This window comes from Mchenga conophoros, linkage group LG3 (assembly GCF_057382185.1).
Source record: "Mchenga conophoros isolate Kocher_MC1m ecotype Shallow Benthic linkage group LG3, M_conophoros_male_GT1.1, whole genome shotgun sequence".
In the NCBI taxonomy this organism is placed as follows: Eukaryota; Metazoa; Chordata; class Actinopteri; order Cichliformes; family Cichlidae; genus Mchenga; species Mchenga conophoros.
In genome coordinates, this window is record NC_140528.1 from 41,032,377 (window position 1) to 41,055,642 (window position 23,266).

The 23,266-nt window shown below is 46.0% G+C and overlaps 2 protein-coding genes and 1 pseudogene across 2 annotated transcripts in view; 2 read left to right on the forward strand and 1 right to left on the reverse strand.

The window, feature by feature from the left end:
- The window catches only part of LOC146578668 (low affinity immunoglobulin gamma Fc region receptor III-like), a 66,801-nt gene extending 54,062 nt beyond the window's left edge, over nt 1–12,739 (reverse strand). Inside the window, exons 1-3 of the mRNA XM_085268946.1 lie at nt 12,676–12,739; nt 9,789–9,824; nt 9,347–9,610 (exon numbers count right to left, since the gene is read on the reverse strand). Of these exons, the coding sequence (XP_085125072.1) occupies nt 9,347–9,610; nt 9,789–9,824; nt 12,676–12,706 (331 nt within the window). The 5' untranslated portion in view covers nt 12,707–12,739. The remainder of the gene's footprint in view (nt 1–9,346; nt 9,611–9,788; nt 9,825–12,675) is intronic.
- LOC146578653 (uncharacterized) overlaps nt 1–23,266 on the forward strand; it is a 563,460-nt pseudogene that overhangs the window by 378,754 nt on the left and 161,440 nt on the right.
- Nucleotides 13,906–19,920, forward strand: LOC146578671 (uncharacterized). Its single transcript, XM_085250225.1, has 5 exons — nt 13,906–14,153; nt 17,938–18,383; nt 18,422–18,595; nt 18,903–19,291; nt 19,391–19,920. Exons 1-5 carry the CDS (start codon nt 13,906–13,908, stop codon nt 19,838–19,840), a joined length of 1,707 nt encoding a protein of 568 aa, XP_085106351.1. The 3' UTR covers nt 19,841–19,920.

The window sequence follows — 23,266 nt, forward strand, 5'->3', positions numbered from 1 at the left end:
AGCTCTCTTGAGAAGCTGCTACAAGAAACTTTTCAGGATTTTTGCAATGCTAGCTGCTGGTTGGTTTCTGGGTGAAATAGTCTTAAACACACACATCCTGTATTGAAACATTTATTTGAAGATTACAGCTAGGGCCATGCTGGTTTTAGTCTGCATTGTTTTTTTTCCACTGAAAGCAGGCATGTACACTTAGTGAAGTTAATGAAGTCAACTTTTTCATGTGAAATTGTCGTGAAACCCACTTAACCAGGTGAGAAAACCAAAGTGGATCAAAACTTTATTGATCTTCATAAAACTGAACATCAAACACAAATAAATATAAATATCACTAAACTTATTGAGGACATAAATACATATCTAAATATTTATATTGTTCCTGAAGATTATGGAGGAAGAAACAATTTTGAAAATATGATGTGGTTTTCTAAGTGACAAAAACACAGGAAACATATGAAAATAAAGCGGAGGTACTGTGGTCTGAGGTGCTGCAGGGAGCAGTTAGAGGCGAGCAGTGTGCATCAGTGGTTGGACTGGTGGTTGATGATGTCCATCCAAAGTAGTTTTCAATTTCGCATCACTTCACTGAAGCGTAGATAACGTCTGACTCTGGTTTAAAGTGTGAAGACAAACACAGATCAAACAGAAGTAAATATGATTCTGTCCCTCAAACACAGTCCTGGCTTTGCTGAAAACCACATCAGCTGCAAATCACAATGTGAATCTCTCGTGCAAATGTTCTGCTTCCTTATTTGAGTTTGCTATTGTGAAAAGTGCAGTCTTCCTAAAAAGCACTGTTACACTTAATGCAAATATCTTAATGGGATAGAGTAGTCATAACTGGGACTTCAGCCAAATATTCATAAATTTGGATGTTTCACACCCCATTAGCTACCATTAGCTCACACCAGGTGGCAGCTGGCCGGATTGGACAAATGGACGAAGCTAAATAATAACGATAATGAGTGCTCTTCATTTGCACTACAGCAGGAAGTAGCTTGGAAGCATAAATAGAAAATAGAAGTGTTAGGTTTGTTTTACAATTAAATTAAAGAACTATAAAAACCGTCACCCTCTACCTGAGCTTTTGACTCACAGGCATTGCACATAAACTGACCCCATTATTAGAAACTCTGGTCATGTTCAGTGTGAACATTTACCTCTGGAACATGAGCTATATGACAGGAAATGAAATGTCTGCCTAAAGATGAAGATAAAGAAAAGCTGTACCTGTGGTCGTCTTTGGGCTGATGGTTGTTTGTCCATAACTGCCAGGTTTTTTTCTCACTATTGAGTAAACTAAAGCCGAATCATCCTCTGCATAATAAAGCACAAAAAGGCAAAAAATGTTATTTTTGTTTATGTAGCTTCATGAAAAGATGAAATAATGATCTTTATATAACTTTTAGAAATAGCAGCAGGTTTTCAAAGTTTTTTTTCTACTTCTTAAGATCATAGCTGTGAACCAGCAAAGAACTGGCGGGCGTTCGTGTGAAAGGAGAACATGGACGACCACAAAGCCTTTTTTGATGCAGGCTGATGCACTTTACCACGGAGGACAAAGCAAACACTTTCTCGTAATGAACGCTATTGTTAGCTAAAGCAGGGCACTCTGTGGTGAGAATAGGCATCAGACTGAAGCTAACTGAAATCAAAAACAGGAAGCTGCTGCTGTGGTTTTAAACTTTAAGAAGCCTGAAAAGAAACAAACAACTGTGTCAAAGGAAGTTTGTTCTGTTGAGTTAAACTCTCAAATGTATCCTGCTAATCCTGCTAAAATGTTGTGTGTGCACTGAGGAGCACAAGGTAGCAAACTGACCTTGAGGTGACTTTTGTTGTAAATATATAATTCACCTGAAATTGAATCTTTGTCTAATCTGAGCTGCATTTTGGATTTATTGAAATTTTGGACTTCTATTCCTCTAAAGCACTGCTGATGTTCTCTGGGCAAAAAATGGACTAAAAGTCACAACACGACCAGTCTGTAAATTTTGTTGAGGCCAGATGAGGTTAAAAGGAAATTGGTGATGTTAATATTTGAACCAAAGTCCTGAAGTCTCTGGATGCAATGGGGCTGTTATAATTGTGGCTCTGTTGCGCGGATGTGGTTGATTGTCTGCAGAGTTGTGTTTTTCTTTGTTGCTTTGCTCGTGATGTCGTTTGACATGGATGATTTTGCGCAACACCCTTCCATTGAAAAGTTGGAGCGGTGCACAAAAGCAGATTTGTTGGTAGTGGCTAACTTATTCAGGGTGGATGTTCCGTTGCATGCCAAGAAGGCGGAAATTAAACAGTGTTTGGTGGAGAGACTGGTGGACAGGGGAGTGTTTGAGGGACAAAAAAACCTCGCCGAGTGGGTCTGGGAGTTTTGAGACGGCAGTGGGGGCGGAGGCTGCTGGTGCCATCCCGAAACCTTTGCCTGATACTTTGTTATCTAACCCTGTCGCTGAGGAGCGTTCCTCCTCTGTTTTTCCTGCTTGCGCGGTAACTCGTGCGCATAGGCACAAGTACGGTGACGTGGATTTATCTGATTCTTTTCTCTGTGCTGGTGGTGGGCCGGAGTCTGAATCTGAAACCCGTGTTCCACTGACGGGCGACTCTGAGGCGATGCTGTCTGTTAGCCCATCAGTGACACCTCAACTGTCTTTGGAAATCAACAAAAAGGATTTGGTTTTGGCACAGCAGAGTGACCCGACTCTTGTGAGTTGTTTTTCCGCTGCCAACTCTAGCGACCAGTACCCTCGTGTTTATAGTGTCGAGGATGACGTGTTGATGCGTACCTGGTATCCGCCTACAGCTGGTGACTTGGGTTGGAATGTGTTTAAACAGGTTCTGGTGCCTCAACAGTACCGACCCAAAGTTCTTAGTCTTGCCCATGACAGTTTTTCTGGACATTTAGGTATTAGGAAAACCTATCACCGCATTCTGCGTCATTTCTTTTGGCCAGGATTGAAGAATGACGTTGCTAAGTATTGTCGTTCTTGTCACACCTGTCAGATTAGTGGTAAGCCTAACCAAGTCATTCCACCCGCTCCCTTACACCCTATTCCAGTTTTGGGGGAACCTTTTGAACACATCCTCATCGACTGCGTTGGTCCACTCCCTAAAACAAAATCGGGTCACCAGTACCTCTTGACTCTGATGTGTGTTGCTACCCGTTTTCCCGAGGCAATTCCATTGCGCACCCTTAAGGTGAAACCAGTTGTTAAGGCATTGGTGAACTTCTTCTCTATCTTTGGTTTACCAAAAGCTGTTCAAACTGACCAAGGCTCTAATTTCATGTCTAAGATTTTTGCTCAAGTTGTGCAGTCACTTGGCATTAAACATCGGAAATCTAGTGCCTATCATCCGGAGTCGCAAGGTGCGCTCGAGTGGTTTCATCAGACATTGAAATCGATGATGCGGAAATTTTGCCTTGAGTCTCAAAAGGAGTGGGATGAGGGGTTGCCGCTGCTTCTTTTAGCAGTGAGAGAAAGTGTGCAGGAGTCGTTAGGATTTAGCCCTGCTGAGCTGGTGTTCGGTCACACAGTGCGTGGCCCCTTGCGGTTGCTTAAGGAGAACTTCCTGTCTGACACTGTTGCTCCTAAGGAAAATGTGTTAGACTATGTGAGCTCTTTCAGAGAGCGTTTGCATAAAGCATGCGCAATTGCACGCGATGCTCTCATTGCAACACAAGGTAGGATGAAGAGGAAGTTTGATGTGAAGGCTGTGCAGAGGAAATTTGAGGTTGGTGATAAGGTTTTAACACTTTTACCGGTCCCTGGATCTTCCCTTCAGGCCAAGTTCAGTGGTCCGTATACGGTGCAGGCGAAATTGAGTGACACGGATTATGTCATCGACACCCCAGAACGAAGGAAAAAGTGTCGTGTATGTCATATTAATATGATGAAGCCCTACTTTGCTGGCGGTGTGTCGACAGTTGCGACTGTGGTGCCAGTTTCTGAAACTCGGTATGACCCTGTGGATGACGATTTGGTTTTCGGTGGTACTGTGGGTTGCGCACAACTTAGGAACTCTAAAATCCTACGTGATTTGCGGTCACATTTAACTGAGGTAGATGGTGATGTTCGAAATGATGTGTGTCGGTTGATTGAGAATCATCCTAATCTTTTCTCGGACACTCCATCCTGTACCACCGTGTTGGAGCATGATATTGATGTGGGGGACCATCCTCCAATCAAACAGCATGCCTACCGGGTGAATCCCACTAAACGTGCTCTTTTCCAGACAGAAGTCTCTTATCTGTTGGAAAATTGTCTAAATTGTCTTGCTGTCCCTAGCTCTAGTGCGTGGAGTTCCCCGTGTCTCCTAGTGCCTAAAGCGGACAAGACCCCACGGTTTTGTACAGATTTTCGGAAGGTGAACAGCGTCACCAAACCTGACTCCTATCCTCTTCCCAGGATGGAGGATTGTGTTGACAGGGTCGGTTCTGCGACGTTTGTTACTAAGCTGGATTTGTTAAAGGGCTACTGGCAGGTTCCCCTAACATCACGTGCGGCCGAAATCTCTGCTTTTGTTACTCCTGACCATTTTCTCCAGTACACTGTCATGCCTTTCGGGTTGCGCAATGCTCCCGCCACTTTCCAACGGCTCATGAATATCGTGCTGGGCGGCGTCTGCAAGTGTGAAGTGTACTTAGACGATATTGTCGTCTATTCAGACACCTGGTCAGAACACATGGAGATATGATGTGTTCCATCGCTTGGAAAAGGCATCCCTCACCCTCAACCTTGCCAAGTGTGACTTTGGTAAAGCCATGGTGACGTATTTAGGGAAACAAGTGGGTCAGGGGCAAGTGCGCCCTATCTTGGCCAAAATCCAGGCCATACTGGACTTTCCTGCCCCTCAGACTAGGCGTGAGCTTCGCCGTTTCCTCGGCATGGTGGGCTACTACCGAGGTTTCTGTCAAAACTTTGCGGAAGTGGTCGCACCCCTCACTAGCCTCACTAGTGTGTTGAAATCTTTTGTGTGGACCTCTGCGTGTCAGAGTGCGTTCCTGGCTGTTAAGACTCTCCTGTGCAGTGCGCCAGTGCTGGCTGCCCCTGATTTTGCACTCCCTTTTAAATTGGAGGTGGACGCCAGTGCAAACGGGGCAGGTGCCGTGTTGCTACAGGAAGACCGTCATGGTGTGGATCACCCGATCGGCTATTTCTCAAAGAAATTTAATGTCCATCAGCGGGGGTACAGTACGATTGAGAAAGAGGCTCTCTCTCTGCTGTTCGCATTGCAACATTTTGAGGTGTATGTCGTTGAAAATATACACAAATTGTGAAATTGCACCTCTTTAAAATGCAGCTCAATTAAACCTAGCTCCAAGAATAATTTTCACCGACAGTTCTGAGATAAGCTGCATGTTATTCTTGAATGCGATTGTGGGACCGGTGTCGTGCCAAAGTAGGTATCCCCGACAGAATTTGTTTCCCCTGTGCTGGGAGCACGCAGGAAGTACTGATGTTTTCATTTTGTGAAAAATTAGTATCGTTACATTACCATTCAGTTTGAGGGTTACAACAGAAAATTATATATTTATTGCTCATGGGGTATCAGATGGGATTATTTTAATAAACCATAAACATTTTGGCTAATAACTATTTTTATTCTCCTGTAACTTTATTATATAAAGAGCTAAAACCTCCAAAGTTTCAGGAGAAATGCGTCATAATAAGAAGTGTTTGTGAACGAAAAATCAGCAATGTGGGATACTGTTTGTCCGTGATTTACACAGGGGGAACAAATTGTGGCAGGACCAGCCTGATATTATTTGTATCCCACTATAACTTCGTTGTATAAAGAGCTAAGATCTCAAAAATGTCAGGAGTAGTTAGTCATTATAAGAAGTGTTTGTAAACTAAAAATCAACAATGCGGGATACTGTTTGTCCGTGATTTGGACAGTCCAGCGTGTGCTCCCGACACAGGGGAAACAAATTCTGTCGGGGATACCTAGTTTGGCACGATAGTAACTTCAGGTCACTGCAACAAGCCCAGGTACAGTTTACCGACGGATGGGTACAGGACCTTGAAATGCACCGTGTAGAACGAAAGACCATCGTACGTATCATAAGTTTACCAGTCTCACAAATTGTCTTCATAAAAACACATTCCTTAACCGTTTATTAATAGGACCTTTAAGCTCAACGGTAATTAATTAGTAGTGGAAATAATTTCTGGTACGCGTTACAGAAATGTAGCAGTGACAATAATACTGTATGCTGTAATCGTACTGGGCAATTAGTGATACAAAAAACCTGTTTTATCCTGTGAATAAAAGTATATGTTTTTGTCACTGTACCATAATAACAGAAGCGAAACGCAATATTGTGTCAGGACAATTCACTATTTATGCACAATAAACAAAGGAGCATAGCGCGACAATTTCTGTTCAGCGCCAGACTTGCTTGTAACCTATATCACCAATTATGTTATGAAAATGACGTATTAACTACAACAGCAGACTGACCTTTGTGTAAATGCTTGGAGCAGACTAACCTGTGAGCTGGAGGGTTCTGGGACGTTATATTTTGTCTTTGAATGGCTGCAATCCAGTCGCCTCTTTGTTACTTCGGAAACATGGCTCGAACAATTTCTCTTCAACGACGTAATCCGATAACAACCGATCTCTTTACCCGTCGGCTTTCCGTGGCTGTCATGCGACCGGCTATTGCAGTTAATAATACAACAGCTTCTTGACATTTTTGTGTTTCTTTTTATCGCTGTGTGACTGATTTCAATTGAAAGCCTGCGTGCGCTAGTACCTCTTGCCACGAGTTCCCAGAATCCTTTGCGGTTTTACCCCTGAATGACGTCACATTTTCAATCTCTATATAATATGCATGTTAAATTTTATATTTGGGGTGAAATATCAAGTCTTTTCAAGTAAACCGGTTCAAGTCCAATTCAAGTCCCAGGTCATTGGTGTAAAATTCCAAGTCAAGTCACAAGTCTTAGAACATTTTTTCAAGTCAAGTCTAAAGTCATAAAATTAATGACTCGAGTCTGACTCGAGTCCAAGTCATGTGACTCGAGTCCACACCTCTAGTTTATACCGACCACAATCCCTTGGTATTCCTCATGCGGATGCAGAACTCGAACCAAAGGCTAATGAGGTGGTCTCTCCTGTTACAGGACTTCAATTTGGAAATCCGTCATAAGAAGGGCACTGAGAACGTGCTAGCAGACGCCTTATCCCGTGTTTTCCTTTAAAAGTAACTGTTCAAAACATCTATCAAGGAGATGTCTTTGATTTTGGGAAGGGGGGTGTTACGGCTGTGGCCATGTGTGGCCTGTTTTCTGTCTGTGTTTTCTGTACTGTGCTTAAGACTTTTCTAGTTCCCTCCCCTAATGAGGAGTCGTGAGCGACTGATTGGACCATGGAGCGGTTGACTACCTTCAAAAGGCCGCTCTGACAGCTCCGAGAGGGGGAGAGAGAGAGTGGAACGAGCGAGTAGCCGGACAGCTGTCGCGGCCCTGACCCTGGTGTTCCCAGCCCGTGCTTATCTTGTGTATTTGTGAGAGTGTGAAATTGTGAAAGCCGCTCCTAGTGAATTAGTTGAGCGCTTAGGCACTCTTGGGTTGAAGCGGAAGGGGTGAGCTGCCTTTTCTTTTGGAATGGTTTTCTCCTGTTTTCCGGGTAGGGAGCGAGGGATAGCTCTGTCATTTGTTTGTTCTGTTTTTCTTTCCCAGGGTTTAGTTAGTTTTCTCTGGTGGGACTTAGTTGGTTTTGTTTATTATTTTGACCTGGGCTCACCCTGGAGCTATGCTTCTTTTCCTTAAATAAAAACACCTTTTTACTCACAACTGGTTTGGATGTTTGGCTTGGGAACCAGGGCGGGGATTTGTCTCTCTCTCCTCCAACCTTATGTGCGTCCCTACCCGCCTAGACTGGGGGCGTAACACCACCCCCATACCACTGTTTGGACATCGGGAACAGTGGCCTTGAATTAGTAGCATTAGGTGATGATCTCACATTTCAAATTCAAATCCAAAGACACAGAGTGTATTTTATTTTCAGGAGGCTCATATTCCTTACTCTCCCTAAGAAGGTCAATGCCAGGAATACTGACAAGTCCACCCATTAATCAAACCTTGGATAAAACAAAAAACAGTTAAGCCTACATCCTGTTCATGGAAAACTGGATGGGCTCTACATCCTCTCTGGGATAAAAGTGTGCAAGATAGTTAGACCAGTTAGTTGGTTTTTTTTGGGGGGGGGGTTTGTATTTGGAGAATACTTTCAGCAAAGACGGCAAACAACAAACAGCAAAGTCCTGTTGGTGGCATTTCAGAGGTCTCAGACCTGCTGTTTTGGATAGTTTATGGGTCAATCAGAAAGTAATATATTACATATCCTACGTTACTTATGTTGAAGGTAGTGTACTAGGTTACTTAAGTGCTCACTGAAGAAAGTACTTCATTAAACTACTTGGTACTCCCTGAAATAACCTGAAATGCATTGTCTAATAATTAGAAGTTAGCAATATAAATCTTAGCCTACAGTCCCAAACATTGGTGTAAATCCTTTTTATGGGTCACAAAAGGGTGCTGTTTGCAAAAGAAAAAAAACACAGACACGAGCATCATTATTACCTGTGCTTTCTTGTGTTCCTTCAACTTGACTGTTTGATATTTTGATTTCACTCTCTGTAATGCCATCTTCTGCTGCCATATCTTGATATGCTGAAATGTAACAGTAAAGTTATTTACTGTAAATATTATAGAAAAAAAATGAATCTAAAGAAACTGACCTTCAGGTTTCCTGTGACGACATAGTCTTACCAGCAGAACCAGTAACACCAGTAGAACCACAACACAAACTGATGACAACACAGGAATTACAGGATAAAAGAGTGATGTAGGAAGAGTGATGGAGGTGGAACCAGGAGGAGAGGTGGATGTAGGTGGAGGTGTGGATGTAGGTGGAGGTGTGGTGGTGTGATTCTCTAAAATAAAGCAAACACAGTCATTAAGTTGTCGTCACATTGTGAATGTTGAAAGCTGCAGAAACACAGACAGGTGAGTGTGTCACCTGTGACAGTGATCCAGCTGGATGGAGACTCTCCATGACCGCTGATGTCACACTTGTAGAGGCCTTCATCAGACCTGGAAACATGCTGGATGGTCATGTGACCTGTAGGCTGCTTCCTGATGAGGGAGCCATCTTTATAGAAAGCAGCTGGGAGGTTGGAGGGAGTGGTCTTTGTTTTACAGAGCAGAGTGATGTCATCTCCCTCCATCACAGGGAGGACAGGACTCTGCAGGATCACTGATCCACCTCAACACAGAGACAAACTACAGCATTTCATCCATTTACACACAGCTTCATCAACACTAACTGCACACACTCAGCTTACCAGTGACTGTCAGGTTAACCATGTTACTGATGGGACCCTCTCTGGACTCACACCAGTAAACTCCACTGTCTCGTTCAACAATGTAACTGATGTCACAGGAATAATTATTTAATGTTCCCCATTCAGCTCCACACTGAGTCCTCTGTTGTTTGCTTGTGTTTCTCCTCAGAGTCCATCCAGCAGAGCTGTCGTCCTCCTCACAGCTCAGAGACACAAAGTCTCCTTTAAAGAACTGAGAGCTGCTGGGACTCACAGTCAGACGAGCTGTGAGGGTTAAAATTAAAAACTGATGATTAAATATACTTTTGACAAATATGATGCCACATTGAAATAATTGCATTGCATAATAATTCATTTAATTTATTTAATGTGTGAGAATTCAATCAGGTCATATCAGTGAGCATTTCTCAGGTTTAAACTGTGACAGAAGAAGGTTACTGACCTTGGTTTGTTGTGCAGCTCAGTAGTGAGATCAGAACTAAAGAGAAATGACACTCAGGTTGATTTGAGCATAAAGAACAACTCCACACAAACAGACAAACACACAAACTTGTCTCTGTTTTTGTATATCTGCACATTTGCTACCAAAAACATGTTTCTATATCATTTGGACACGCATCTCTCTTTGATATATCTCAGAGGAAATCTACACAGGAAGCATGCTGGAAAGACAGCTGTATCCACTAGAGTATTAAACTTCTGGCTGCTCCTTTATTCAGAAGAGGTCACCACAGCAGGTACCTCCACATCTTTTATTTGGTAAAGATGTCCTTCCTTATGAAAGCTCAAAGACTTTTTTTTTAACTTCCCAGGGAGCTAGGAATTATTCACTTGTCAAGCAAATCTGTTAAATACCACAATGTAAAACTATCACCTATACAACTAATGGCAAACCTTCGAGCACAGAAAACTCAGAAGGTAGAGTGCTTGCCCCATGATCGGAAGGTCAGGGTTCACTGAACAGCTACCCTGAGCTGTATTGGTGGCTGCCCACTTCTTCACTTTTTGAATGGATTAAATGCAGAGGCCTAATTGCAGAAGTTGCAACTAACTACACTATGAGTATACACAAAATATCCACTTTTTAAAAATAACACAGTAAAGTCATGTGTCCACTGTGCAGCTGTGTTGATATAATGAGTGAATGATTTGAGCTTTTCACTGCCTGCTGTGTTTCCTCGACTCCTGAGCAAAGATAAAGAGTCAGTTCAGACCTGCAGTTGGTCCTCGTGGTGTTTTGAACTTGAATTTTCTCCAATTGATCTTTCTGAGTTAACTTCAATAATTACTTCCTCCAAACCATCAACATGTCTTTTAGACCCCATTCCTACAAAACTGCTCAAAGAAGTCCTGCCATTAATTAATTCTTTGATCTTAAATATGATCAACCTATCTCTAATGATCGGCTATGTACCACAGGCCTTCAAGCTGGCTGTAGTTAAACCTTTACTCAAAAAGCCATCTCTAGACCCAGCAGTCTTAGCTAATTATAGGCCAATCTCCAACCTTCCTTTCATATCAAAAATCCTTGAAAGAGTAGTTGTCAAACAGCTAACAGATCATCTGCAGAGGAATGGTTTATTTGAAGAGTTTCAGTCAGGTTTCAGAGCTCATCACAGCACAGAAACAGCTTTAGTGAAGGTTACAAATGATCTTCTTATGGCCTCTGACAGTGGACTCATCTCTGTGCTTGTCCTGCTAGACCTTAGTGCAGCATTCAATACTGTTGACCATAATATCCTATTAGAGCGATTAGAACATGCTGTAGGTATTACAGGTACTGCGCTGCAGTGGTTTGTGTCATATCTATCTAATAGACTCCAATTTGTGCATGTAAATGGAGAGTCCTCTTCACACACTGAGGTTAATTATGGAGTTCCACAGGGTTCAGTGCTAGGACCAATTCTGTTTACATTATACATGCTTCCCTTAGGCAGTATCATTAGAAGACATAGCATACATTTTCACTGCTATGCTGATGACACCCAGCTCTATCTGTCCATGAAGCCAGATAACACACACCAATTAGTTAAACTGCAGGAATGTCTTAAAGACATAAAGGCCTGGATGGCCGCTAATTTTCTGCTTTTTAATTCAGATAAAACTGAGGTTATTGTACTTGGCCCTGAAAAGCCTAGAAATATGGTATCTAACCAGATTCTTACTCCGGATGGCATTACCTTGGCCTCCAGTAACGCTGTGAGGAACCTTGGAGTCATTTTTGACCAGGACATGTCCTTCAATGCACATATTAAACAAATATGTAAGACTGCTTTCTTCCATTTGCGCAACATCTCTAAAATTAGAAATATCCTGTCTCAGAGTGACGCTGAAAAACTAGTTCATGCATTTATTACTTCCAGGCTGGACGACTGTAATTCATTATTATCAGGATGTCCAAAAAACTCACTGAAAAGCCTTCAGCTAATCCAAAATGCTGCAGCAAGAGTCCTGACAGGGACTAGAAAGAGAGCATATTTCTCCTGTTTTGGCTTCCCTTCATTGGCTTCCTGTTAAATCCAGAATTGAATTCAAAATCCTGCTCCTCACATACAAGGTCTTAAATAATCAGGCCCCATCTTATCTTAATGACCTTGTAGTACCATATCACCCTATTAGAGCACTTCGCTCTCGCTCTGCAGGCCTACTTGTTGTTCCTAGAGTATTTAAAAGTAGAATGGGAGGGAGAGCCTTCGGTTTTCAGGCCCCTCTTCTGTGGAACCAGCTTCCAGTTTGGATTCGGGAGACAGACACTATCTCTACTTTTAAGATTAGGCTTAAAACTTTCCTTTTTGCTAAAGCATATAGTTAGGGCTGGACCAGGTGACCCTGAATCCTCCCTTAGTTATGCTGCAATAGACGTAGGCTGCCAGGGGATTCCCATGATGCATTGAGTTTTTCCTTTCCAGTCACCTTTCTCACTCACTATGTATTAACAGACCTCTCTGCATTGAATCATATCTGTTATTAACCTCTGTCTCTCTTCCACAGCATGTCTTTTATCCTGTCTTCCTTCTCTCACCCCAACCGGTCGCAGCAGATGGCCGCCCCTCCCTGAGCCTGGTTCTGCCGGAGGTTTCTTCCTGTTAAAAGGGAGTTTTTCCTTCCCACTGTCGCCAAAGTGCTTGCTCATAGGGGGTCATGTCATTGTTGGGTTTTTCTCTGTATCTATGAAGCGCCTTGAGGCGACTTATGTTGTGATTTGGCGCTATATAAATAAAATTGAATTGAATTGAATTTAGCCTGATTTGTTTTTCATGTCTTCTCCTTATCAGGAGAGCAGACAGTCAAAGTACAAGAATTCAAACAAGCACAGAGATTCTACTTACAGAGCAGACACAGCACAGATGTTTCCTTCATCGTCCTTCTCACTCATTTGAGCTTTTTTTCATTTCTGTCACTGACACCAAGTAAAGCCCGCCCTCTTCCTCTGAGCAGGGTTTTTTTTTTTTGTAGTGGTTCAAAGACACTTTGGTATTGTGCAAAGATAACATCATTTGAAAATATAACTACAAACACACGCTTTCAATAAGAACAGTTACTGAAAGCTGCTTCACATACAAGACCAGAAATTCAGAAAAAGTGATTACAGAAAAAGGCCTCTGTGGTGAATAAGCAAAGACAGAAATGCTAGTGGCATGCGGTGACCTTTACAGGCCCACACACACAAAACATTTAACTCGGCTATTTAACAAGACAAAATAAACCAGACTAAAAATATACCTATTTTGTATACACTGACAGCCTCCCACAACATATCGTCACCTGAAGATACGTAAAATATTGGCTTTATATACAATATTACCAACATTATGTTAGGATGCCTGGGTCGTTGACCCAGGGTATTTGAGTTTATTATATTATTTATACTTTTTAGTCTTTGGTTTCTTTGAGTTCTGTCTTATGGTTTATGTCTCTGTCTTCTTTAGTTGCTCTGTCTCCCCTATCACCTGTATCCCCTTGTCTAGTTCGCGTCTCTGTGTATCCTTAGTTCCTATATCCCGTGTTCAGTCAGTGTTTGTGTCTACCCTGGTCCCACGTCTCTGTTCCCTCTGTAGTGCCTGCATGTGAGTCTGTGTTATGTGTTTCCTGTTTTACTTTGAAAGTCTCTGTCTTATCTCAGTGTGTTCAGTTTATGCTTCCTTTTGTCTCGTCAGTTCTGATTTGCCCCAGCTGTGTTTCCCTCCTGTTATTCATTCCCAGATTGCTCCTTCTGTGTATTTAAGCCCTGTGTTTCTCTGTGTCCGTGTCGCGATCTACCGTTTACTTTGCTGTGTGTTTTGTCAATCCGCCGGTGTTAGTTTGTTTTTTGGAGTTTTTCCAGTTATGTTATGTTTGCGTTCAGCATTAAAGCTGTTTTGGTTTAAGTTCTGTCTCCGGAGTCTGCACCTTGGGTCCTATTCCTGCCTGCACACAGCCACACCTAACAGAAGATCGCGACCATACTATGGACCCAGCAGACATTGAACTTCAGGAGTGACGCCGAGCAGCCTTTGCCCAGCTGGAGGAGGAACTCCGCTGGAAGCCATTGCTCACCCCTGACGTCGGGCGCATTTTCCATGGCACTCGGCTGGCTCTCGGTGGTCCCCGGAGCTGTCAGAAGTCTCCACCTGTTGCTCCGCTGGCACTCAAGATGCGGCCGCTTCAGTTGGGAGTCCTCCGTGTGGCTTCAGGCGCTCACGCTCCATCCTCAGCGTCACCGTTCTGTGCACCGGAGGCTCAGTTGCTCACACCGCCAGCTACCTCTGCCCAAAGGAAACGGCGCTCACGTCGCCGTCATATGGACACGTCTGAGCAACCTCCGGTGGTGAGTCAAAAGGACTACACGTTCCAAACTCCACCTGAGCCGTTAAACGGTAAAGACTATGAACTCACCTCAGACACTTTTGGGATTTCTTTTCTCGACGAGGATTTGGATTGGGAGGCCAGTTTTGGTTTGAATCCTCCCACGCTAGTTCATCACAATAAGCATTCGTCTGGGATTTTTAGTTCGAGGTCTGCTCGTTGGAGTGGGAACAAGCTAAAACCCAAATTTGCCGAGTCTGTTTTTTCTGAGACTGTGAACACTGCTAAACCTAAGACTGTACGGACTGTTAAACGTGGTGGGAAAGGGTCGTCACCTATTTTTGATGAACCAGTTTTCAGTGACCAATTTGCCATGGGAGACCCTACCAGGGGGCAAAAGCCCCCAGACAACATAGCCCCCGGGATCCCTGGGACACACAAACCCCTCCACCATGATAAGGTAGCGATTCAAGGAGGAGAATCGCTTTTTGTCTGGTCCCTCACCCAGGACCAAAGGGTGAGGGACCAGACAAAAAGCGATTCAGAAGACCCTTATGAAAAGGACATCGAGGGAACAGTTTACCCTGCCCGGGATAGGGTTACCGGGGCCCCGCCCTGGAGCCAGGCCCGGGGAGTGTGCTCGAGGGCGAGCGCCTGGTGGCCGGGCCTTAGTCCATGGGACCCGGCCGGGCACAGCCCGAAGAGGAGACATGGGCCCATCCTCCCGCAGGCCCACCACCCGCAGGAGGCGCCATAGGGGTCGTGTGCATTGTGTGTCGGGTGGCGGCCAGGAGCGGAGGCCCTGGCGGACTGACCCCCGGCTGCCAAGACTGGCAATAGGGACATGGAATGTCACCTCTCTGGTGGGGAAGGAGCCTGAGTTAGTGCGTGAGGTTGAGAGGTACCGGCTAGATATAGTTGGGCTCACCTCTACGCATGGCTTGGGCTCTGGAACCAGTCTCCTGGAGAGGGGCTGGACTCTGTCTCAGTCTGGAGTTGCCCCTGGTGAGAGGCGGCGGGCTGGGGTGGGTATTCTAATATCCCCTCGGCTTGCTGCCGGTACGTTGGGGTTTTTCCCGGTGGACGAGAGGGTTTGTTCCCTGCGCCTTAGGGTCGGGGAACGGGTCCTGACTGTCATCTGCGCTTATGCGCCGAGTGGCAGTTCAGAGTACCCAGCCTTCTTAGAGTCCCTAAGGGGGGTGCTGGAAGGTGCTCCACCTGGAGACTCTGTTGTCCTGCTGGGAGACTTCAATGCTCACGTGGGTAACGACAGCGAGACCTGGAGGGGCGTGATTGGGAGGAACGGCCTCCCTGATCTGAACCCGAGCGGTGCTTTGTTATTGGACTTCTGTGCTAATCACAGTTTGTCCATAACGAACACCCTGTTCGAACATAAGAGTGTCCATAAGTGCACGTGGCACCAGGACGCTCTAGGCCGTAGGTCGATGATCGATTTTGTAATCGTATCACCAGACCTGCGACCATATGTTCTGGACACTCGGGTAAAGAGAGGGGCTGAGCTGTCAACTGATCACCACCTGGTGGTGAGTTGGATCAGGTGGCGGGGGAGGACACTGGACAGACCTGGTACACCTAAACGCGTAGTGAGGGTGTGCTGGGAACGTCTAGCAGAGGCCCCAGTCCGTGAGATCTTCAACGCACACCTCCGGCAGAGCTTCAACAGCATTCCGAGGGAGACTGGGGAAATTGAGTCCGAATGGACCATGTTCAGCGTCTCCATTGCCGAAGCTGCTGCATTGAGCTGCGGCCGCAGGGTGGTTGGTGCCTGCCGTGGTGGTAATCCCCGAACCAAATGGTGGACACCAGAGGTGAAGGGAGCCACCAGGCTGAAGAAGGAGTCCTATCTGGCTTGGTTAGCCTGTGGGACTCCGGAGGCAGCTGACAGGTATTGACAGGCCAAGCGGAATGCGGCTCAGGCAGTGGCTGAAGCAAAAACTCGGGTGTGGGAGGAGTTCGGAGAGGCCATGGAAAAAGACTTTTGGACTGCCTCGAAGAGATTCTGGCAAACCGTCAGGCGTCTCAGGAGGGGAAAGCGGTGCTCTACCTGCACTGTGTATAGTGCTGGTGGAGCGCTGTTGACGTTGACTGAGAAAATTGTCAGGCGGTGGAAGGAATACTTCGAGGACCTCCTTAATCCCACTGACACGTCTTCCGAGGAGGAAGCAGAGTCTGGGGATGAGGGGAATGACCCGCCAATTTCCGGGGGCGAGGTCACTGAGGCAGTTAAACAACTCCTTGGTGGCAGAGCCCCTGGTGTTGACGAGGTCCGCCCCGAGTTCCTGAAGGCTCTGGACGTTGTAGGGCTGTCCTGGTTGACACGCCTTTGCAATGTTGCGTGGAGATCAGGGGCAGTACCTGTGGACTGGCAGACTGGGGTGGTGGTCCCCATCTTTAAGAAGGGGGACCGGAGGGTGTGTTCCAACTACAGGGGGATCACACTCCTCAGCCTCCCTGGGAAAGTCTATGCCAGGGTGCTGGAAAGGAGAGTTCGTCCGCTAGTCGAACCTCGGCTACAGGAGGAACAATGCGGTTTTCGTCCTGGTCACGGAACACTGGACCAGCTCTTTATCCTCTCAAGGGTACTTGAGGGCGCATGGGAGTTTGCCCAACCAGTCTACATGTGTTTTGTGGACTTGGAGAAGGCATTCGACCGTGTCCCTCGGGGTGTCCTGTGGGAGGTGCTGCGGGAGTATGGGGTGTCTGGCCCATTGCTACGGGCCATTCGATCCCTATACAACCGTTGCAGGAGCTTGGTTCGCATTGCCGGCAATAAGTCAGACTCGTTCCCGGTGGGTGATGGGCTCCGCCAGGGCTGCCCTTTGTCTCCGGTTCTGTTCATAATTTTTATGGACAGGATTTCTAGGCGCAGCCAAGTGGCGGAGGGCTTTCGCTTTGGTGGCCTCAGAATCTCATCTCTGATTTTTGCGGATGATGTGGTTCTGTTGGCTTCATCAGGTGAGGGCCTCCAGCTCGCACTGGAACGGTTCGCAGCCGAGTGTGAAGCAGCGGGAATGAGGATCAGCACCTCCAAATCTGAGGCCATGGTTCTCAGCCGGAAAAGGGTGGAGTGCCCTCTCCGGGTCAGGGATGAGTTCCTGCCCCAAGTGGAGGAGTTCAAGTATCTCGGGGTCTTGTTCGCGAGTGATGGGAGAAGGGAGCCGGAGATTGACAGACGGATTGGGCCTGCAGCTGCTGTAATGCGGACGCTGCACCGGTCCGTCGTGGTGAAGAGAGAGCTGAGTGTAAAAGCGAAGCTCTCAATTTACCGGTCGATCTACGTCCCTACCTTCACCTATGCCACGAGCTGTGGGTAGTGACCGAAAGAACGAGATCGCGGATACAAGCGGCAGAAATGAGCTTCCTCCGAAGGGTGGCTGGCCTCTCCCTTAGAGATAGGGTGAGAAGTTCGGCCATCCGGGAGGGGCTCAGAGTAGAGCCGCTGCTGCTCCACATCGAAAGGAGTCAGCTGAGGTGGTTCGGGCATCTGACAAGGATGCCCCCTGGGCGCCTCCTGGGTGAGGTGTTCCAGGCATGTCCCACCGGGAGGAGGCCCCGGGGAAGACCCAGGACACGCTGGAGAGATTATATCTCTCGGCTGGCCTGGGAACGCCTTGGTATTCCCCCGGATAAGCTGGAGGAGGTGGCTGGGGAGAGGGAGGTCTGGGCCTCTTTGCTTAGGCTGCTGCCCCTGCGACCCGGCCTCGGATAAGCGGTTGAAGATGGATGGATGGATGGACAGTTTTCAGTGAGCCTACTCCTTTGCCTTCCGGTGCTCCTCTACCCAGGGCAGCTGCGGTCCAGCCGTCTCCTGCACCTGTATCAGTTCCTCGGGTGAGGGGGGCTAGGGCCCAGTTTGTCCCTGCTCCAGTTTCCAGGCCGGCTGAGGCTCCGCTAGTCTCTGCGCCTGTGCCTATTCCGCGGGTGGGAGCGGCTACTGCCCAGCAGGCCCCTGCACCGGTTTCTGTCCTCGCTGGAGGCTCAGGCGAGCCCGTCCAGCAGTTTTCCGTAGGCTCGGAAGACATAGCTCAGCTTAATGCTCATCCACCACCTCACCCACCATTACTACCATCGTTACAACAGTCAATACAACTTAAACTTCTCTCCATAGCTCAAACATTAGCTCACCTGTCAGCTCAGTCACCTGCTCTGTTCTCACCTCAGTCATTCACTCCACCGTCTGTTCCCGCTGGGGGTTCTGGAGAACCGCTTCAGCCGTCTCTTCCTGCTGGGGGTCCGAGGAACCGCTTCAGCCTCCTGTCTCCGCTGGAGGGTCCGAGGGGCCCGTTCAGCCACCTGTCTCCGCTGGAGGGTCCGAGGGGCCCGTTCAGCCACCTGTCTCCGCTGGAGGGTCCGAGGGGCCGCTTCTGCCACCTGTCTCCGCTGGAGGGTCCGAGGGGCCCGTTCAGCCACCTGTCTCCGCTGGAGGGGCCGCTTCAGCCACCTGTCTCCGCTGGAGGGGCCGAGGGGCCGCTTCAGCCACCTGTCTCCGCTGGAGGATCCGAGGGGCCGCTTCAGCCGTCTCTTCCTGCTGGAGGATCCGAGGGGCCGCTTCAGCCGTCTCTTCCTGCTGGAGGATCCGAGGGGCCGCTTCAGCCGTCTCTTCCTGCTGGAGGATCCGAGGGGCCCGTTCAGCCTCTTGCCTCGTCAGCTGGGGGTCCGGGAGGACCCAGCCAGCACATCCCAGTGTCTGCTGATGGTTCTGGCAAGGCCGTTCAGCCACCACTGGCTCCACTGCCTGGTCCGGCCTCAGCCTCTGCAGCTCCGCCTGGTCCGGCCTCAGCCTCTGCAGCTTCGCCTGGTCCGGATTCAGCCTCAGCCTCTGTTCCTGCTTCGCCTCCGCCTGGTCAAGCTTCGGCCTCAGCCTGTGCTACGCCTGGTCCAGCTTCGGCTTCTGCTTTGCCTGGTCCGGCCTCAGCCTCTGCAGCTCCGCCTGGTCCAGTCTCCGAGTGTTCAGCTTCTTCTACTCCTGAGGTCTCCATGCTGTCTGTTCCTGCCCGGCCTGTCCGGCCTGCACCTCCTGTCCGGCCTGCACGTCCTGTCCGGCCTGCACGTCCTGCACATCCTGTCCGGCCTGCACATCCTGTCCGGCCTGCCTGTCCTGTCCGGCCGATGACTGGACGTCGTTGCCATCATGGACAGCCCTCTGAACTACGCCGCCGTCATGGACGGCCCCCGGAACTACGCCGCCACCAGTGCCTCCCACCCGGCCGGCCTCCTGACCTGCTCCGCCGGTGCCTCCCGCCCGGTCGGCCTCCTGACGTACTCCGTCGCCGCCGGTGTCTCCTGCCTGCCCGGCCCCCTGAACTGTTTTCTGGGCTCTTGGGCCGTCAGCCTCCGGGCCGCCCCCCTGAACTGCCCGGGTTTGGACTGTTGTGCTGTCAGCCTCCGGGTCGGCCCCCTGAACTTTTTGTGAACTGTTTTTCCTGGCCGCCTGCGCCTGTCGTGAGCCTGTTTTTTGTTCTGTTGCTTTCCGGGCTCCATTGTTTGTTCGTTTTTGTTTTTTTTTTTGTTTTTGGCTCCTTGTTTGGTTTTGTTTCGAGCCCTCCATCCTGTTTCCCCTGCCGCCCGCCCTGGTTGGGTTGTTTTTTGTTTTTTTGTTTTGGTGTTTTGGTTTGGGCTGTCTGGAAGCCAGCCCTTAAGGGGGTGGGTACTGTTAGGATGCCTGGGTCGTTGACCCAGGGTATTTGAGTTTATTATATTATTTATACTTTTTAGTCTTTGGTTTCGTTGAGTTCTGTCTTATGGTTTATGTCTCTGTCTTCTTTAGTTGCTCTGTCTCCCCTATCACCTGTATCCCCTTGTCTAGTTCGCGTCTCTGTGTATCCTTAGTTCCTATATCCCGTGTTCAGTCAGTGTTTGTGTCTGCCCTGGTCCCACGTCTCTGTTCCCTCTGTAGTGCCTGCATGTGAGTCTGTGTTATGTGTTTCCTGTTTTACTTTGAAAGTCTCTGTCTTATCTCAGTGTGTTCAGTTTATGCTTCCTTTTGTCTCGTCAGTTCTGATTTGCCCCAGCTGTTTCCCTCCTGTTATTCATTCCCAGATTGCTCCTTCTGTGTATTTAAGCCCTGTGTTTCTCTGTGTCCGTGTCGTGATCTACCGTTTACTTTGCTGTGTGTTTTGTCAATCCGCCGGTGTTAGTTTGTTTTTTGGAGTTTTTCCAGTTATGTTATGTTTGCGTTCAGCATTAAAGCTGTTTTGGTTTAAGTTCTGTCTCCGGAGTCTGCACCTTGGGTCCTATTCCTGCCTGCACACAGCCACACCTAACACATTACCAAAAACACATTTACCACTAGCTGACTGTGACAAGTGGTAGAAAAGTATTTAGAATCATTTCCTAGAGAAAAAGTATGTATGTCATTTGTTGGTGGGCTTTAACTTTCCCAGTGAAATATATTTTTCAATTAGATAGTAACAATATTCAATATCAGTTCAAGTTTGTTTTATTTATAGAGCACCAAATTACTACAATAGTCACTTCAAGGCATCCAGTGTTGGGGAGTACCAAAATACAAGTACCAGCGTTATGTTTGTAGCTGTGGGTGTTTGGACTTTTAAAGCACTTTAAACAAAGTTAATGTTCAATTTTAGAGAACGACTGGATGTTTCGAGTAACAGTATAATTTTAGCACTTACAGATCCGACAGTGAGTAGTTCTCGTTACTCATCCAGTCTGAGAAAGCACTGGTTGAAGTGTTTGTGTATTTATTGATTTATTTTAAGTAATTGTGTTTTATGTATATTATGGTTTTATATTTTTACAAATGCTTTATATGTTTATATGTGTGTATGTGTATATATATGTATGTGTACGTGCATGCACATATGCATGTATGAACATATATATATATATATATATATATATACACACACATTACATTACATTACATTACACATTATTGGCCCAACTAGTAGCCTGGTGTTCCAACATTCTCACATTGACGAGGTACAACATAAATGCTAGAACTGACCTGAAAGATAGGATCATGGCCAAGCTTGAAACCTGGACCCCCCGTAGCCGGTTACCAATATTACGTGAAAATGAATCAAAGCAATATTTGCTGTTTGTGTGAAACACTACTAAAAATATAAAAAGCATACAGTACTGTACTTGTTTGAGTTCTTTAAGTTGGACTTCTTTTAAGTTTTAAGTTGCTTGAAAATTCAAGCAACTTAAAGAAGTCCAGACGCTTTTCTTTCCAAGCTCCTTAGACTAAGATGTTAGAAAAATTGAATGAAAATTGAATTGAATTGACTGCTCAGTGATTATCAGGTTGATTCACAGAAATGTGACTGAACACAAATGTTCTAGACAGACTCTGAATCTGGATGATTCAGGGGTGGGTCCGTGGGCCAGCATTTTGACTTCATTTTGTATTTTTGATATTTTATTTCTTATATTATATTGAAAACGTGTTAAGTTTTGTGTTTCTATTATTAGTTAGGATTTAGTTGAGTGTTATTCTAGTATGGTCTATTTCCCCTTCTGTGATTCTGTTCTTGTCCTCTGTGTCAGTATGACTTGTATTTCTGGTCTGTGTGTTTTATGTTGTCAAGCCTGTGATATTCCTGCATCTCTCCATGTTTCCTGTCTTATTTTAAAAGTCCTCCGTTCTTTGTTCAATGTGTTTAGTTTTACTCTTTACCTTTGGTTTGCTATGTTCATTTGTGTCAGCTGTTTCCACATGTGTTTCCACTTCCCCTGATCACTTCCTGTGTGTATTTAGTCTCTGTGTTTCGTTCAGTCTTTTGTCAGGTCATCTGTGTAAATTCCTTCAATGGTACATAAGGTACATAATCAGATTAAGAGTTTTCATGGTCACGATATATTCATGTTCATGTTCGTTCATCATAGTTATTTGCATGTTCCTGCTCAGAATCATGTTCCTGTCAGTAGTCACAGTTTAATCATAGTAACCACAGTTTAGTTTTCCCTGTTTGGATTTTCAAGTTTTAGTTTTTGTCCCTGTTTGCCTTTTGCCTTATTTTATGTTATCAGTCTGTTTAGTTAAACACACCGGCTACTCAACCGTGACAGGATGTTTATCAGATGAGACGGAGTACTCTTCTACTTCAAACTCATTTATATTGATTGTCTTTCCAGAGACACATCATAACTGATTTATAACTCCATTCACCCAGATGGTTTTATATGGCCAATAGAGGGCGATATTTAACTGTAAATAATACATAGACACATGCAGCTCTGCAGTGATGCTTCTGTAGTTATAAATAAAATTAACTTGTGCGTGTTGTTAGATGACTATATTTTAGTAGTTGCGAAACAGACTGCGCAGGCTGAAAATTCAAAGATGTGGGTATCCTGATAACTGTAACTTCTAATACAAACTAGAGTAAACATACACACACACACTGCTGAAAAAAAGAGAGGCAAAGATTCACTTTTAGGTAAGTGCCATTGGACAATGATTTTCATTTTTGCTTAAAAATGAATTAATAATTAATAAAAAAGACTTAAAACTATATGTTAAAAAAAGATTTTTAAAAAGTTCTGTACTTAAATATTTCTAAGCAGTTTACAACTGGCGTCTAATGATTTGTCTTCATTTTCTGAGATGAAGAAAGGAGTTTATATATTAGCTACAACCAGACAGGAAAAAGTCAGATTTTCCACTGACCTTTTTCTAAACCCAAAGAACCAAGGAAAACAAATGAGCACAACTTAAAAAAAACCCCAAAACTGTACAGAAACAATACTGTTGTAGTTGTAATAACACCCAGTAAACGCAATAATAATAATAATCTTTTATGTGGATGTCCTGTGGGCTATGGGGACCAGTTAGAAGCGAGAAGCTGGACGTCAGTGGTTGGACTGGTGGACTACTTCAGTGAAGAGTAGACGACGTCTGGCTCTGGTTTAAAGTCTGAACACAAACACACACAGTTCAAACGACAGGAAACATGATTACAAGCCTTGTAGGTCAATCAAGACCTCCATGTCCCCACCTCTCTGCATCACGCAGTCTCAGTTCACACTTCCTCTAAAAAGCACACAAAACTCGGCATCTGTTTTTACTACACCTGCTATTTGGTAGTTTTAGCTCAAATGTAGCTTAAACCTCTTTCTCCCACGGCACTGCTATTCTCCAACTCATGT

Coding starts and splice junctions, on each gene's coding strand:
- LOC146578671 (XM_085250225.1), top strand. CDS start 13,906: ATGGCACTCGGCTGGCTCTCGGTGGTCCCCGGAGCTGTCAGAAGTCTC. Junction 18,384..18,421: donor GCCGTCTCTTCCTGCTGGGG/GTCCGAGGAACC, acceptor TCTCCGCTGGAG/GGTCCGAGGGGCCCGTTCAG. Junction 18,596..18,902: donor AGGGGCCGCTTCAGCCACCT/GTCTCCGCTGGA, acceptor GTCCGGCCTCAG/CCTCTGCAGCTCCGCCTGGT.